The 17,853-nt window shown below is 40.6% G+C and overlaps 3 protein-coding genes across 6 annotated transcripts in view; 2 read left to right on the forward strand and 1 right to left on the reverse strand.

Moving 5' to 3' along the window:
* Positions 1-2,750, forward strand: part of march1 (membrane-associated ring finger (C3HC4) 1) — a 40,710-nt gene extending 37,960 nt beyond the window's left edge. The window contains exon 8 of one of the 2 annotated variants that reach the window (XM_017717457.2): positions 1-2,750. In XM_017717457.2, coding sequence (XP_017572946.1) covers positions 1-347 — 347 coding nt within the window. In that variant the 3' untranslated portion in view covers positions 348-2,750. The other variant, XM_037532773.1, reaches the window with a different exon arrangement.
* tma16 (translation machinery associated 16 homolog) overlaps positions 2,029-17,853 on the reverse strand; it is a 20,467-nt gene continuing 4,642 nt past the window's right edge. Inside the window, exons 1-7 of one of the 3 annotated variants that reach the window (XM_017717458.2) lie at positions 8,548-8,690; positions 8,331-8,452; positions 6,698-6,735; positions 5,478-5,562; positions 3,481-3,629; positions 3,353-3,395; positions 2,029-3,253 (exon numbers count right to left, since the gene is read on the reverse strand). In XM_017717458.2, coding sequence (XP_017572947.1) covers positions 3,070-3,253; positions 3,353-3,395; positions 3,481-3,629; positions 5,478-5,562; positions 6,698-6,735; positions 8,331-8,452; positions 8,548-8,550 — 624 coding nt within the window. In that variant the 5' untranslated portion in view covers positions 8,551-8,690 and the 3' untranslated portion in view covers positions 2,029-3,069. Of the gene's footprint in view, positions 3,254-3,352; positions 3,396-3,480; positions 3,630-5,477; positions 5,563-6,697; positions 6,736-8,330; positions 8,453-8,547; positions 8,691-17,853 lie in introns of those variants that run through there. The other 2 variants (XM_037532781.1, XM_017717459.2) reach the window with 2 other exon arrangements.
* LOC119262014 (CD209 antigen-like protein C) lies at positions 11,592-15,320 on the forward strand. The gene is made up of 5 exons (XM_037532779.1): positions 11,592-11,987; positions 13,644-13,895; positions 14,302-14,447; positions 14,761-14,867; positions 14,963-15,320. Exons 1-5 carry the CDS (start codon positions 11,762-11,764, stop codon positions 15,105-15,107), a joined length of 876 nt encoding a protein of 291 aa, XP_037388676.1. The 5' UTR covers positions 11,592-11,761; the 3' UTR covers positions 15,108-15,320.

Raw genomic sequence — 17,853 nt, forward strand, 5'->3', positions numbered from 1 at the left:
CGTTGCTGCGTTTGTCCCCTCTCAATGCCGTAGGGGTGCTGGAGTGGCCATTCTGGACGAAGCTCATCGTGGTGGCCATTGGCTTCGCTGGCGGCCTCATCTTTATGTACATACAGTGCAAAGTCTACCTGCAGCTGTGGAGGCGACTGAAGGCCTTCAACCGTGTCATCTTTGTGCAAAACTGCCCCGACTCTGCCCGCAATGGAGATGAAAAGGCCCCACCTCCTCCGCCTCCCATCAACCACCGCAATGGGAGACACGAACCGCCAATTGTTCCTGCCCCCCAGACGCAAATAAACATTTCCTGCCCTGCTTCCACAGGAAGTGCAGAGGCAGCACCTGTTTGAGTTACGGATGGACAGGGGGAGGCAGCTGGATCTTGTCTCTCTCTGGGATTGGAGGCAGGACTAAAAGGACAGCTTGTGTCCCAAATTTGTGGTAGTGTGCACTACTGTCACTTAGATGGTGACTGAGTGGCAGCGGTCTAATAACCAGACTGGGTGTAGTTGGGAAAAGTAGTGTGGTCTTAGGCCATGCATTATCTTTGTAGTCAGTGACACTCCCAAATAAAAACCTCTACTTTAAGGCCTCTTTCTGGGGAAAAATGAATGGATTTTATCTCACCCTGTGGTAAACAAATATGCCGCAAAGCCAATACGTTTTTGCCTGGGCACAAATATCACAGGCTCTTCTTTTGGGCTGAAACAAATATTTGACGTCACAGATAATTGTCTTTAAAAATAACAAATATTTACTTTGGGGATCGAGTTAATGAAGATATGAGCAGATATCGAACAGAAAATTTACCTTGTTTTGTCAAACCACTGCTAAACATTTTATTGTTCGCTCTCCATGTTACAGGACACATTCAAATTTATTAACTATTCATTAGTCGAATAATTCACATGAATAATACATTTTTGCAGCCCTAGTCCAAATACAAAGTCATTAAACCGTCATAGTTTGGATTTTGCTACATGCAAGCTCTCTTGCAACTTTCATATCATTCATACATGACTACACATTAACACTATTATAGAATACTAGCTATCAAAACTTGACAAAGCTTGCTTGTTTGTACAGTATATTTTGGTGAGGTTGGAAGTGGAGGAGTCATTTATTTCGTCTTCTTCCTGCAAAGGACTTGGTACGTATAGACAGTAGAGGAACATGGGCTGCTTTAACAGTTCTAATGGAATAAAGGGGGTGACGCGATACTCTTAAGTACAACATTTTTGCGAGAGATCCTGCTTGTCTGCTATGACAGGTGACTGAGTGAAAGCATGCTGTTTGTACAAATAACACCTAGAATGCAGCTCATGCTTGCGTTTCATTCGTACTTGCCTCGTGACTCTTTAGAGCACAGCGACATGCATACTAGGGTAAAGTATGTTTCTGGCCTTAGGTTACCACAGTGTGATGAATTGACGTTCAAAAAACCCATTAAACCGAGGGCCGATAGCAAACTACAAAGTCACAACAGATCCTCAGAGGTTTATCAAGATGTGAATTTCTAGTTGGTAACCAGTAGAACACTGATGCTATACAGAGGCATCATTTTGGACTGTACGTAAGTTTTATTTTTAGCTTGTCCTACTTTGATGACGTCTTGAACTAATGCATATGTAACCAAATGACTGTTTTCAAGCCATTCCTCAGGTCCCACAATCCACAGAAAACACACTTTGTAAACTCCCCAAACAGAATTCTTAGTTACCCAGAAACCAGCCCTGCCTTTCCCATCTTGTACAATTTCAGACACATTTAATATTCTTATCTTAGATCATGAAAAGATCTGAGAAGACTACTTCACTAAATGTTCCTTCAGTTGGGACAACAGCTCCCCCAAAAATCTGAATGAAGTGGTGGATTAACCATTAAAGAAAACTCACGAGCGTTAAACAGAAAAATCTCTAGATGGTGCTTCATGAACATGAATTTTGTAGATTAGAGTTTGTCAACCATGATACTAGGATACAGTGACAATCTATTTGTATAAAAAGCTGTTGTGACCAAGTTACAAAATGATTATTCACAAAAGCATATATAAATTTATTTTTTAGACAGGCACCACAATATCAGACATTTCTAACACACTGGACTTTGTATTTTTGTTTTAACAGTGTTATAAAGAGAAGTGTAAGTGCGCAGCCGCAGTACCACACGCTCAGCTCCAGAGATAATGTTCTATCATATAACATCATGACTAAGCAGCTGCTGTACCTTGAGTTTTACTACATAAAGAGCACGGACAGTTGTGTGTAATGTTTCTAGAAACCCTCAAGTACTACAGCTGAATCTCAAATGGCTTCCCACTCCCACAATGTTACCATTAATACAAACAGATTCATTGTTAACTTGCTTTTTCTCATCTAATAAGACTGAGAGTTGAAAGTGCAGCTGCAGTTCCAAAACGGAACCTTGAAGATGCAGGTCTGAAAATCTGGGGTCTAAAGTTGTGGTACTGCGCCTCTGCCGCTGGATACAGATTATGTACACTTTTTACTCACATTTACAGAACCTAGGGCTGCTGCTTCCTCAGTGCGGAAATTATGTTGTTTTTTTATACAATGTGGAAATACCTAATATTAGAGAAAGTGATCTGACTTAACTGATCCTATCTTTGTTACAAGGGCAAAAGTGAAGCACCCTCCAGGACATATTAGTTTGTTGAGCAGTGGTTGGTGAATTAAGGAGAAAGTAAACACACAGATCCACTAATCACTGTAATAAATTTAAAAATATAATGATTCAGTTTGGGGTCTTTTTTTTTTCTTTATTGGAGCATGGATGGGGAAGAACCATGGTGCCCCTGCCAGACACTCACAAACTGAGAAACCAGACAACTAGATCCTTTAAGCCAATGTTTTGCTTACAAGTTAATCAAAGCAGCTTTGGTAGACTGTTCCTTTCACCATTATGACATACAAATGAGGGGCCTTCAGAGGACAGTGAGGAGCCACCTTTCTCCTCACCTTTCTAGCTTTTGAATGCAGTTTCTCTGTTGTGCACGCTGTACCTGGAGCCACATGAGCTCAGTCCAGGCTTGTGTTTCATTCTCCTGTTCTCTTAGTCATCTCCTAAGAGCTCATCTCCATCAGAGTCCTGAGAGACCTCATTTTCCTCACTGTCCAGAAGCTGCTCTTCCTCAATGTGCACCTCCTGAACTGCGTTGTGTTTACTCTCTGACCCTTTTGCTGAAACCTTCCTCATCTTGATGTTGGGCAGTTTCCTCATGTCACCATCCCATTCTCTGTCCCATAACAACCCCAAATGGTTCAATAACAGATCATCGACACTTTTTAAATAACATTCCTTAAACTTTGATGTAAAGAGTTTAGAAGATGCTCACCTGAAAGTTCTCAAATGTTTGGAGTTGATTATGTCTGGTATCTCTGTTGAGGTAAAAGAAGGGAAAACACTCAAACAAGTCTTTTTGATATGCTGCAAGTTAAGACCAGTACAGTAAGCCACACCCACCGAATCCACAGCCCTCAAACTGTATTCGCTCTCTCTCAATGGTCTGCTTTATGGCAGCCTCTCTAGAGCCATGCAGCCGACCCTGACGACCTTTGATGCTGTTCGCCAGCTCAATCTGCTCCAGCTCATCATCGAAGCGGTGCAGATACCTGGAAAAGACAGTACAATATGCCATCAGTTCTGAGAGTCCTGTAGTGTCATGTATGTTTTTCACGACACCAGAATTTGGCTTTCATAACAGTGACAAGTGTAGTATCATAATGCTGTGTATCAAAAATGTATTATGGCAAAATATTAACAAACACATTATTAGAACAGCCAATGCTAGTAGGAGCCACACTGATGGGTTCATAGTGGTGATAGACTCTGCCTGAAACAAATTTTCTCCTTTCATGGCAGAGAGGTGTCATGACATGAAGGGTGTCAGAAGGCAAAAGGTTCAGGAGGTATTCCACAATTTAAAAAGGGCAGGTTAAGAGAAAGCCTAGACATAATGTATAGCCTGTTCAGAACACCTTATACTGACTGTCTCGTAAACCATAAGGTCATAAAAGTTCTGATTAAGCACTGAATTTTCAATTCACTGCCCAACACTATTCAAGTATGTAGGGAATTTGGACCGAGTGCAGCTTCTCTCTAAATCTGAATGCTCATTTTTAACATAAAGAGTCTCAAGAGACGGAAGTAAATCCCCCTGTTTGTGAGGCTGATTTAAAACATTGTTTTCAAAAGCATTTTTTTGATAATGTGGTGGTTCCAGGTTTGTGCTGCAACTAGGATTGAGCAGTAATCATTGTTTCAAACCTTCAGACCATTTCCAAATTTTACTACTGTATATATTATTACCTGCTGATGGGGGAATAAAAGGAACATATGTGTGACATCTTGCCCTGCATCATTCCAAAAACAAAAATATTCTAATGGTTTGGTCCGCTTACATGATCACCAAATAAGTAAACAAGGTGCACAACTTCTCAAGCCATCTTTAAATAAGTGCCAAACCATCTTCCAATTGCTAAATGTTGAACAGTGTTGCCAACTAGTAGGTGGCACTGATTAGTAATAGCTTAGCTACACAATATTAAAATTACGGTTCTTCAAGGGTTCTTTAGTAAAGGCAACGATTCTATTGAGAACTGTGAGTTTTATAAAGAACCATTTCATGCCTAAATAGATTTTTACATGGTGAAATGGTTCTTCAGATTGATGGGAATGTGGTTCTACATAGCACCAAAAAGGGTTCTACTGTTCGAGCATGCAACAAAGAAAAAAACCCTTACTGGTGCTATATAGAACCATTTTCAAAAATGTTCTATATAAACAATTTAAGCATATGTTATTAAGCTCATGGTTCTGAACTGAACCATTCCCTTTACTAAAGAACACTTCAAGAACCATCTAATATAGATGTGTAACATGATAACAGTTCTTCTCACCGCCTGTTCTGACTAACTAAAGCACAGACACATCATGTTTGGATAGTGATTCAAATCTGAAGGAGGAGCGGAGAAATGGAAGAAACAGAGAGGCAAAATGAAACCTGTTCTGTGGTGTTTGGGACTGTAGCATTTTAGCAGCTAGTGATACCTTAGTTAGGCCAAACGCATCACACGCCAAAACACAGGCTTAGTTTCAGGGAACTGATGCTAATCTGAAACCCATTTAGAGAATATCTGATGTCACCTGGTGCTAGACTGAAAGCTGAAACTGCACATGGTCTGTGGTGTGTGCAGCTGTACTTTTCTCAGGTGAAAAGGTGCAACATTCTTACTATCCTCACCAAAAGCATCCATCCTGAAACACTGGCATCATTTTTAAACACTGGTACACCTCATTACCGCTAAACCACCCAATCCTAGTTGCAACATGTTCTGGGAATAGTATACTCACCACAGACTGAGAAACGGCTACTAATCATGAATTTATTGAGCTCTGAATAAATCATCTACAGTATCTGCAAACATGCCTTTAATCAGCTTTGGCGTATGCAGCCTTACCTCTCGATGATTTCGCAAGCATCTTTTTTGGTATATTCAAGTTTTTCGGCATCAAGCTGACTTTGAAACCACAAAAGCTTTTCCCCTGTGAGAAACAAAGATGGAACTTCTTAGGCAAGGTTTCGTGAATTATGCACATTTTTCTCACATATTTAGAACTGTGACAAACACTTTTCACACCAAGTCTGTGTTTTAGAGACAGAAAAAAAGCAGTTCTGAAAAAAATCAAACACTTATTTCATGTTTTATATTAGAGCATTGTTGTAGTTAGTTCACACATTTTAATGCTCTGAGCATTAAAGAGCCTCAAGATCCACCACACACCACAGTACAACTTGGGGTTTTCGGAACTTTTTCTTTAGCTGAATGGGCCGTTACCCAGTGATGGCATCTTTAAGTTAATTTAAGTTAAGTGATACAAACGGGGAAATTCCACCCATCCGTGAAGTCAAACACCACATACACACTAGTGAATGAACACACTAGTGGGCAGTGAACACACTTGCCCGGAGCGGTGGGCAGCCCTATCCACGGCGCCTGGGGAGCAACTGGGGGTTGTCGATAAATGATATGACTGTCACCGTAAACATTCAACCAATACTTTTATCCTTCCTCTGAAACTTTTCCCCCACATTCCCACAAAACTGAGAAAAATTAGGTGCGCTGAACTTGATATGATGTCAGAACACTAAATCCATAAAAATCAACTACAAAATGTTGATGCTGTTTCTCTGTGTGGCAGCAAGTAAAACCTGGGCTGATATTTCAGATCATGGATCGGGTGCATTCAAAACGGAAAGAAAAACATGCTACTTAAACGGCCACTACCAATAATTACTGATTCTGTCCCTGCATATAAATGTGAAGAGTTAGTTGGAAAAAAAATGACCATTTGGGAAGAGAACATGTGGACAGATCTGAGGCCACACAAAGGCAAGAATAACAGCGGATAACTAAAGCTAACAAAGTAAAGCATCAAGACAGACATTAGCAGCAGTACTAGTTGGGATAGGAAATACATTTTACATTTGCAGCAAGAAAACAAATAATTACACTGCAATACAGTTTAGAGAAAAGTATCGATCAGCTGTAGAGACGGGGCAGCATTTCCTTTTTCACATGCATGCTGCTTTCAAGCACACTTGGTCAAATACACAAATCCAGACTCAAGAGCTTCATTCATCACCACATTAAATACAACCAAGAAATTCAGGACTTACTGATTAAATTTAAACGCTGGGCTTTTTCACTTTTTGACCTGCAAAAGAGTTGAACAAATAAAGTCAACACACACTTAGACCAATCACAGTTACTACATAACCTACTACATAACTGGGGATATTAACGATTAACTGGTTACTCATAAACCAACAGATAAATGTTCAACCAATACTTTTAGTTAAAAAGTTCACTTAATTTCCAACAAACAACTGATTTGAATGGGCAGGTTTTTCCATTGAACCCGAGGGCTGAGGGGTAACCAGACGACAACGGACTCTTTCCTTAAACATGTTGTTTCTGTTAGCTGTAGCCTGTGTAGTTACTTCCATAACAAAAAAGCTTAAAAGCTGTGAGCTAAAGACTTCATGTTGACTGTTTAAAGGTACATGTTGGTTAACTTGGGCTAACAATATGTGGTAAATGTGAGTGGTAGACTACACCATGATACCGTCATATACATCACGTCAGACTGCAGTTATTCAATAAAGCCTACAGTATAAACCCAAAGGCCTCTAAACAACTAGCAGAGTCCTCTTTCTGGCTAGCTAGGCAGGAAGACCAATAGGTGTCAAAACTACTCTTTTATGGTAGTTTTACCGATGACTATGTCTCAGGCTTCAAGCAGTCAATCCTTAACCTTTCTGTGAGGCAGCTTTTAGAGGCATTAAACGATACAGACGTCTGGTTCCCATCACCACCACTGTGAACAATGATGACTCAGTAAGTTTCTCCAAAGTATTTCACATCAAACCACTCTGAAAGACGCTCCTCATGCCTTAACTTAGATTAACTCGCTTAATTATACAGAAAGCTTGAAAAACAGACAAAATTCCCCTTTGGAATTCCCACAATTCTGCAGGATTCAGTGGCTGAGGATGTAAACAGACTCATTCAGAGTGGTTTGATGTGAAATGGTTCATTGTAGGGACATTGACTAATTTACAGTGGCAGTGATAGAAACCAAGAGAGGTCTACAAAACCACCAGTGAACCTACACACGCATTCTTGATCACATGAATCTGAACAAACAGGACTACTTCGCCTTACAACACCCTGAGTGTATCCCTCCACCACGAACCGATTAGAATACATCTTAGACCAAATCGACTGCAACGTACAGCATATATCGAACCTCAGGCCGTGATGCAGCTTATAGAGGCGTTTAAATTCCTCGGACGTCTGGTTCCCATCACCACCACTGTGAGCAAGTCTGACTTTGTTAGTTTCTCCTGAAGAGCATTTCGCACCAAACCACTCTGAATGACTTTGTTTACGTCTTAAACGTTTAATTCTGCAGAATATTTGTAAAATCGTAAAATTGTAAAAGTCTCCTTAAGCAATATCACTAACGTTAACAGCAAGTGTGGGCAAGCAAGACAGAAGCTTCAGAGCCCCGTTTCTACGAGGCTGAAGTTGGGCTTCATATTCACCAGCTTGCTATTCGAATTGTGCCGCTCCACCTTAACGAGTGCAGCAGCTATATCCAGGTATCTGACCATTTAAGGTGGAACGGGGAAATTCGAGCAAGAAGATGACTTCATCTGATCGGATCCCCATTTATACCATCACCATTTTAGTCTGTCATGTTAGTTCAGCACACTAATCCGTTAAAATCCCGAGCAGCGGTCTCACTTTTCCTTCCGGCTGTGTTTCGCTGCGTCTCTGGCCAGATACGCCGCTTTTCTGCTGTACGGGTGAATCACCTTATTCTCCACCTTCGCCTTCGCCTTCGCCTTCGCCTTCACTGCCTTCGGCTACAACGACAGATGAGACAGTGCTGTGTATAAAGACTACACGACGCGGCAGAAGCCCTGGTTCTCTTTACAGAGCGTGTTTAAACCCCTCTCACCATGCCTGCTGTTCAGCCGCTCCTCTCCGCACACGTGGTGTGAAGCTCACACGACGGTCCGTCTGTGTTTTTGGTCCCCACATTCGTGTAACGACCAACGGTTCCGGTGTTCTGTCGAACTGTGCTACTCATCGAGCTGTCCTACTTCGATTTACTGCGCATGCGTACATCTAAGCTAATTTGTAGGAATGCTCATCAATTCTTGCTACCTTGGTTAGAAAGTGTGTAATTAATGGTGAGTGTTTATTGCTTTTAATTAATTTAATACTTTACACTATTACTACTGTATAATAAAGTAATTTGCATTTTAGACATTTGTTAACGCCGCAGAAATGTTAGAAAAGTATGGCACAAGTTTTACTGTTGAAATCGTTAGGGTTAGCGGGTAGGAGGATCTGACACTATTTTTAGCCTATTGATATGTACTACCCCTAATATCACAAAATAGTCGCGGTATTATTTTCTATAAATATACGCTACGGTAGGACGTCTCGATGAAGTAGGACAAATCGATAGAACACCGGGCCCTAGAGGGCGCTAGAGGGCTATATTTACCGCACAGAGTTCAAGGAGAAGCGGTGTCTATCCCGTTAGATCACAGAGCACTGGGAAACGCTAGGGGGGGCGCCATGAATCTTTTCTTCTTCTTCTTTCGACTGCTCCCTTTAGGGGTCGCCACAGCGGATCATCTGCCTCCATCTTGCCCTATCCACTGCCTCCTCTACTTTCACACCAACCATCTCCATGTCCACCTTCACTACATCCATAAACCTTCTCTGAGGTCTACCTCTTCTCCTTCTACCCGGCAGCTCCATCTCCAACATTCTTTGACCAATATATTCACTATTCCTCCTCTACACATGTCCAAACCATATCAACCTGGCCTCTCTGGCTTTATCTCCAAACTGCTCCACCTTCACTGTCCCTCTGATCTGCTCATTTCTAATCTTGTCCAGCCTTGTCACTCCCAACGAAAATCTCAGCATCTTCATCACCGCCACCTCCAGCTCAGCCTCCTGTCTTTTAGACAGAGCCACAGTCTCCAAACCATACATCATAGCAGGACGCACTACTGTCTTGTAAACCTTCCCTTTCACTCTTGCTGCTATCCTTCTGTCACACATCAGCCCTGACACAATGAGTGTGTGAGTGAAGGAGCTGTAAGTCAGATCCATGAGGTGCTTTGCATCTAAAAACTCTTTGAGACCACCCACACTGTGTCTTGTCTTCAAGTCTTGGTAAGGAGTAAAGAACCTCCCACCTAGTGTGGAAATGGTGTGTGGGGAAGGGTTAGCAATGCGAATGATATGAGGTGGGGAAAGATTTATTTATTTTTTGAGGTTATGAAGGTATAGCCCCCCTTTTAACCCACAGCTGAATGTGAAACATCAAACTAACATCATAGCTTTTAGTATTTTAATGCTAAGTAAGTAATTTGAGGTTAGAACTTAAACATTAAAAGCATGAAAAACTCCAGCTCCACTTCATCCTCACTGGACACGCATTGTAACTGCAATTAAAGTCATGTTAACTACTAAGAGTTTAAGTGTAAAAATGACCACAATTACCACAAACATGCATATTTTAAGAATCATTCACATTGAATTAAGCTATAATGATAACAGTGTTATTATTATTACTGTTGTTGTTGGCGGTGGTGGTTAAATTACATGTATAAACAGTTTATTAATGAAATTCACTGATGAAGATTACATGAAATCTTTTCTTAAGGGAGGCCTGGAGACTTCTGACAAGGCCAACTTTGTGGCTTCAGCACACTGAAAGCTTTTTTATGTCACTTTTCATTACATGTGGCCTCAAATTGTTCTCAGATTCTTTCGACTTTTGTGCGTTTTCCTCCAAAGCAAGTCCCAGGCTAAGAGACTGGACTACTGGACAATTGTAAGGTCTCTTCTTCTTATGCCATATAGTGTCTAGTAACACCAAGGAACCATCTCATCTTCCAGTCTGACCAACTGTCTGCTGTTACTGAAATGTGCTCTGCTTTGTTTTCAGCATTGAGAGTGTCTCAGGAGTAAGGACTTCTACTTTTGATGTTAATGTTCGGCAACATACTGGGCTGTGTTTGCTGTCAACCACTGACAGAGGATCACAGGCCCTCCTTTCTGACTCCCCTTCGCGTACACGCACATCACGCAGGCATATGGATGATACAAATTAGACTTGATTTGGGCTATTTACACATAAAAACAGCCGAAATCACTAGTGTGATCTGTACCGTTCACATGCCTGTGTGGTGTGTACAGTTGTCCTCAAAGCATGAGTTGTGTGTACGACAGGTATTGTAAAAGTAAAATACACTGTGCAACTGTGGGTGGACCCCAAGAGCCAAACCTCGTGTAACGCTGCTTTAAATATCAAAAAACTGAACATTATGATGGACTTCCTGTTCACCATCTCCAACCAAGAAAAGTGCATGGAACTTAAAGTCTGTAACTTCATGTCAGACTAATAAGTGGAACATGAATAACACATTCATTAAAAATAAGAAACACTGCCAGTTTAGCACGAGAAGCAGCTTAAAGCAAAGCCAGCCTGGACCCTTAAGATGGTCTTGACTTGAGCTATGCAGTGGCAAAGGATGAGAATTTCGGTTTACTTTCGTTTTGGTTTCTTTCATCATATGCACTTTGGTGGTCAACTACAGCTTCACTTGGCCTGGATACTCTAATATGCATGACTTCAGTTTGACCTTGTGTCAATTCTGGTGCTCTTGACTAGGACACAGGTGAAAATACAGCAGCTCTGAAAAGATACCAGTGTGATAATCACCACCACAGTGACTTATTTACTGAATTTGGCCCACTGTCTGTTAAAGCATTGCATTGCTTTGGCTCACTTTGTTGAATGGGACTATGAGTGAAAGAGAGAACTCAAAAAAGTAGAATGACATTATGTGCTGGACATTCAACCTCCTGCATGCAAACCATGAATATAGACATAGAAACTGAACTCATTTCACATTTATTTACACTAAATGTGTTATTGTAGTAGGTGAGAACAGACTGCAAGGCAGAGTATGAAAGCTTCAGTGTTCACAGTTCCATCCTACACAGGAAACAGTTTAAATAGAGTTCTGCTTGCTTGGTCACCTCCTTTAGTAGCGGTTAAACTAGCCAGGAAGTGCAGCACTGTAGTGTTTTTACAGACAGAGACGCAGTAATTCAGTGCTTCAGTCTTTTATAGGTCAGAAATGTCTGACAGTGTTTATGATGATGTTACCTGCATTGAGGAGCTCAGCAAAGAAGATAAAGTGGAGATGGTGGTGGATCTTTATGAGAGTGCAGACGCTCATAGTGGAGATAATGTGGAGCAGTTGATGGTTATCTATGAGAGTGCAGATTGTGTTAGAGGTCATGATCCCATCACAGAGACAGAAGACACCAACACAAAGAAAACCCAGCAAACACGGAAAAAAGGTAACAGATCTCCTTTTACACCAATCATTTAAATCAGTATTACTACTATTACAGCATTACTGCACCACAACATTCAACCTCCTTTACAAAAATCTTTGTACACTGTGTAAAGTTTAAATAATACAGAATGCAATGATGTGCAAATCCTGTAAACCTTATATTGAACTGAGAAATGCAGAATATCAAGTGTTGAAACTGAGAAACTTTATTATTTTCTGAAAAATATATGCCCAATTTGAATTTGATGCTGCACGTTTAAAGAAAGCTGGGATGGCGGCGTGTTTACCACTGTGTTGCATCACCTCTTCTTTTAAAATTCAAGATTCAAGAGTTTTATTGTCATATGCCCAGTAGAAACATGCAGTTACAATGAAAATTACTTTGCTGTTCCTCCAATTACCAATAAAATTTAAGAAAAAAATAAGATAGTATATGAATATATTAAATACACTGAATAAGTAGAAATACACTAAAGTACTACAGTAAAAAAGTACAGTTATATGTGTTACAGTTATATGTGTTACAGTTATGTGTCTGCTTTGTCACACTTTTCATTTCATAATGCACTAGATGTTTTCAATAGTGGGCAAGTCTGGACTGCAGGCAGGCCAGTTTAGTGCCTGGAGTGTTTTACTGTAGAGCTTTGTAGACGCTTTTGTAATATGTGTACATTTAGTTTTGGCATTTTTCTGCTTGAAATAAGCAACACCTTCCCTGAAAAAGACGTCACCTGGATGGCAGCATATGTTGCTCCAAAACCTGTATGTGTTATTCAGCATTAACGGTGACTTCACAGATGTGCAGGTCACCCATGCTATGTGTGCAAATGCACCCCCATACCATCACAGACTTTTGATCTGTGGCGCTATTAGAACTCAAGAAGCTTTTGGAGCTATGTATCAATGACACTGTGTCCTTTCCTATTTTGAAGCAGTTTAAACTCATGGTGTAGCTTCAGATATAGCAGGCAGAAATGGAAAAAATCAGAGGTTTGATAAAAATGTAGGACCTGGTCAATTGCATGTTAACACAAATAGCTAATCAGCCAATCACATGGCTGCAACTCAGCGCATTAAGGTGTGTAGAGGTGGTCAAGACAACTTGTTGAAGTGCAAACCGAGCACCAGAATGGGGAAGAAAGGTGATTTAAGTGACTTTGAACGTGGCGTGGTTGGCATGGCATTAAGTCAGTTCTGGAGGTAGAAGGGAGTTCAACCTTTTACTAGCAAGGTGTACCTAATAAAGTGGCCGGTGATTGTACATAAAAGCCTGCAAAAAAACTGACTGAAACATTTTGGCAGGAAAGGTAGATGCTCCTATAAACTAACCTGTTGTGGGCATTTATTAAACATGATACTAACTGATTTAAAGCATTATGGGAAAAGTATTTATAGTCGTTTAATCAGCTCAGCCTCCAGCTGTCATCCTTTAACATCCTGATGGGTCACAGTTTAAAAATGAATAACAAAAACACAAATTGGAGTTTGGAGAATTTGCTGGAATGTTTTTCATAGAAACCCAAGGCACTGTACAGGGTCCATATGAGAAAAAGGAAAAGAGAGATTTGTGTCTCTTACTGTAATGGTGACGCTTTAATCAGTACGTAAACAGTGATTATCAGTTATGACTAAAGCTCATGTATCTCTGTGTGTTTAGAGAGTCACACTGCAGACAGCAGATTCTACAGACTGACTGCAGTGTGTCTGGGGCTGCTGTGTGTCCTCCTGCTGACGGCCACCATAGCACTGTGGATCAAACTTTACAGCTTAATGACGTCAAAAGAGCAGTTACAGACCAACCTGACCACAGAGAGAGACCAGTTACAGACCAGTTACACCAACCTGACCATAGAGAGAGACCAGTTACAGACACAGAGAGATGCATTACAGAAGAGGCTGTCTGAGCTGGGTAAGTGATATAAACTCTTTAAATAAGACAGATTTAAATCTTCCACTTCCAATCTGCATAATTCAGTCATTAATATGTAAACAAATTCATTGAAAGTGGTGTGAAGTTTGATGTGCTGCTCTAGAGAAACTACACAAGTCAATGATGGAGATAGGAATCAGATATCTGAAGCAATCAATGCATCTAAAGCTACTCCCTTTGTTCCTGTCCCCTCCACTGTAGTGACGTAAGTTTCTGTACTATGTACTATTATATTTCAGTCTGACTGAATTTGTTCACATCTCAGTGGTTGAATTTCGCTGAAAAATGGGTGGAAATCCCAGTTAACTGAGCGTGTTGTCCTCAAACTCTTATTATGAATGTGCTGGTGTGAACACGGCTCACATCTTACATTCTGACTGAACAGAGAAACACATTAACAACCCAGAATGGAGATACTTCAACTACAGTATTTACTACATCTCTACTGAGACTAAAACCTGGAATAAGAGCAGAGAGGACTGCAGACAGAGAAGATCAGACCTGCTGATCATCAACAGCAAAGAGGAACAGGTGAGAGAGAGAGAGAGAGAGAGAGAGAGAGAGAGAGAGAGAGAATGAAGTGCCTTTTAAAATTCTGCTCACTTTCCACCTGTAGAGTTTATTGTGCTTTCAGTCTAAACTGCTTTTAAATGATCACTCGAGCTTCAGACTGGGTTAGAACAGTTTACAGTAATTTATCTGCTTCCTGCTTAAACAACAGGGCTGATTCTAACTGAGGAAACATGTTACATGTTGTGTTCATGATCAGGTGAGTATGAAGAGTGTGTGTAGAGGGGTGCTGGGAATGTATAAGCAGTTATTACACAGTTATTACATTCAACAGGACTTTATTGAGAAGTTTAGAAGAGGTCAGAAGGCTTGGATTGGTCTGACATACAATAAGACAGAGGGTGTCTGGAAATGGGTGGATGGCTCAGCACTGACCACTAAGTAAGAGACCACTGATCTGAAATCATGATGGAGTTACTGACTTTTACTACTCACTGATCTGATAAACACAGTGACTCTCTGATTCTGTCTTTCAGGTTCTGGAGATCTGGAGAACCCAACGGTAAAGGAAATGAAGACTGTGTTGTAACTGGCTATGTGTCTGATCCTGTTCAAAGCTGGGCTGATTTTCCCTGTGATAACAAGTTTGTTTGGATCTGTGAGAAGAGAATATTTGAATAGCTGCATGTTAACAGTTGAAGCAGCAGTTATTTATGTATTTAATAACTGTCTGTCTACTAATAAGATTTGGCCTGTGTTCTGATTATACCTGTTTGTTTATTTATAGTAGTGTAAACAGGGATAATTCTGATGTTAAAACAAAGCCCAGCCTGTTTAAGTAACGGGGAGTGAGGAGGCGAACGCACGTGCTGAGATAAGCGAGATTCATTATGGGCAAATCCAGGGTCATAGTCGTAAGTGTCCAGGGTCATAGAGCCAACACGGATTGAACGGGGGGCAGACATGACAGACAAACAATAAACAATAAGCAGGTTCAAACAACACACAGTAACCAGAACAACCAACAAAGACCAGCAAGCACAAGAGGCAAACTCAGGGCTTAAATACACAGGGAAAACGAGGGACAGGTGGAAAACAGGTGGAGACAATCAGGGGCGGAGTCATGAAAGGAGGGGGCTAAACCAAAACAAATGCACATGGGCTAAACCAAAACACGAACACATGGACAGGACTGGGAGGGGCCAATCGTGACAGATTAAAAGACTGAACTCTCTGTAGAAGATTACAGAAGGCCTGGTTCATCGCCTGGGCTGCAGTTTATAGACATTTTAATATGTTACCAAACAGATATTTGACTTTGCAATAAACAAAGGATTTTTAAATAAGGCAAAATCCCAGGAAAGCCACATACTTTTTAACTGTAATGCATTTCCATGTTGAACTCAATGAACTGATCACTCTATAGTGATGACTTTCTGTGTTTTAGTCTCAGAGACTTTTTGTTTGTGTTAAAATCACTCCTGGGGGAAGCCGTTCCTTGATGTCTGACTTTACCACCTTTTTCACTGCTCATGAACGTACATGTCTAAGCTCAAATTATTTATACTGCACAATGTTGTCATCTTTATGTTTGAATTATTTCCAGGTATTTAGATTTGACCATTTCACTAAATGTGATGTGAGGATTTGTTTATTTGAAGTATAAAGTTTGCCTTGTTAAGTTAAAAAAGTCCTGATTAAATTGTTTAAAATAATACATTTTCTTGTGTTTATGTATTTTTATGACTCAAAAAAAAATCTTAGTATGTTTGAGATCCAATTTTTGCCTGAAAATAAAAGCTTAAAAAAGTGATAGAAAGAAAATTCCACAATGCAAATGAAGCTGACAGGTAATCTGTTCAATCGGTACAGTTGAACTAGACACTCCCAGGCTTGATTTTAATTCACTTAATTCATTTAATTTAATTGAACTTTAATTCAGTTTCTCTGTATTTAAACTAAAGCTTTGCAAGAACAAGATACACTATATTTACAAAAGTGTTCATTCAACCATCCAAATCATTGAATTCAGGTGTTCCAATCACTTCCATGGCCACAGGTGTATAAATCTAAGCACCTAGGTCTGCAGGCTGCTTCTACAAACATTAGTGAAAGAGTTTCTGTGGAGTCAGTCGCTACAGACCTCCAAACTTAATGTGGCCTTCAGATTAGCTCAAGAACAGCGTACAGAGCTTCATGGGATGGGTTTCCATGGCCGAGCAGCTGCATCCAAGCCTTATATCTCCAAGCACAATGCAAAGCGTTGAATGCAGTGGTGTAAAGCGCTGCCACTGGACTCTAGAGCAGTGGAGACGTGTTCTCTGGACTGACGAATCACACTTCTTAGTCTGACAATCCGATGGATGAGTCTGAGTTTGGCAGTTGCCAGAACAGTACTTGTCTGACTGCATTGTGCCAAGTGTAAAGTTTGGTGGAGGGGGGATTATGGTGTGGAGTTGTTTTTCAGGAGTTGGGCTCGGCCCCTTAGTTCCAGTGAAAGGAACTCTTAATGCTTCAGCAGACCAAGAGATTTTGGACAATATATAAAACCTATAAATTCTCTTCAGGTTTGTGAGCTGTCTATGCAGTCTTGTGTGATGCTCTCCTGCAACAGTATACGTTTGGTCCTGCACTCACCTGCTGTCCTGTACAGCTGTTTACCCCACAGACTTTTTCTGGACTTTATTGTTGTGTATACGCCTTTCCACAGCTGTGGCCATCTGACTCATTGCTTCACTACTGTTTAGAATAGCAGTCCTGACCCTCTCCACATCTTTCCTAAACACCAGATTTTCTCCTCCAATCAACGCTTAGTAACAGTTACAATATCCTTCATTATCTCACTCAAACGTTCAGGTTTTTAGCTTTGAGCTTGCATCCCTGTGAATGTATTTAACATATGTGTCTGAGGAGTCTGTAAAAGTGAGACCAGAAACTTCAACAGCGTATAAGAAACCCAAATATCAAATCTCAACCAGCAGAGATAAAACGTTGAAGTGACTGTCAGAATGTTTGTGTTTCTCCACCTGACACACCAAAGACGCACACTGCCTTTAATTATTTACCAGAAAGAAGAACAAATTTGAAAAGCTGGAAATACAAAAAGATCACCAAAAAGTAAGTTTAAGTGTAGCCAACAATCAAACTTACACAACCAATGATGTGATATACAACAAAAGATTTAGACTAAGTAAAGATAAAATCCATAATTCCAGGGTTTTCCTAAAAAAATCAACAAAAACACCCAAATACAAACCAACTTTGTGCAAAGCGTTGACAGAGACACGACATTCAGAGTCTTTATTAAACTTCAGCAACACTTCAGCCTCAAAATTTTCATCATTGACTCATCTAACTCTGTTTAGGGTGAGAATCAGGCCTGAATAATCTCTCAACTGCTGCAGAGCTGCTGCAGCTCCACAGCAGA

This window comes from Pygocentrus nattereri, chromosome 22 (assembly GCF_015220715.1).
Source record: "Pygocentrus nattereri isolate fPygNat1 chromosome 22, fPygNat1.pri, whole genome shotgun sequence".
Lineage (NCBI taxonomy): Eukaryota > Metazoa > Chordata > Actinopteri > Characiformes > Serrasalmidae > Pygocentrus > Pygocentrus nattereri.

Bases quoted from the DNA above. Each gene is read 5' to 3' on its own strand.
- LOC119262014 (XM_037532779.1), top strand. From the start codon at position 11,762: ATGTCTGACAGTGTTTATGATGATGTTACCTGCATTGAGGAGCTCAGC. The intron at 13,896-14,301 runs GTAAGTGATATA...CTGACTGAACAG, and splicing joins GAAGAGGCTGTCTGAGCTGG to AGAAACACATTAACAACCCA. The intron at 14,448-14,760 runs GTGAGAGAGAGA...TACATTCAACAG, and splicing joins TCAACAGCAAAGAGGAACAG to GACTTTATTGAGAAGTTTAG.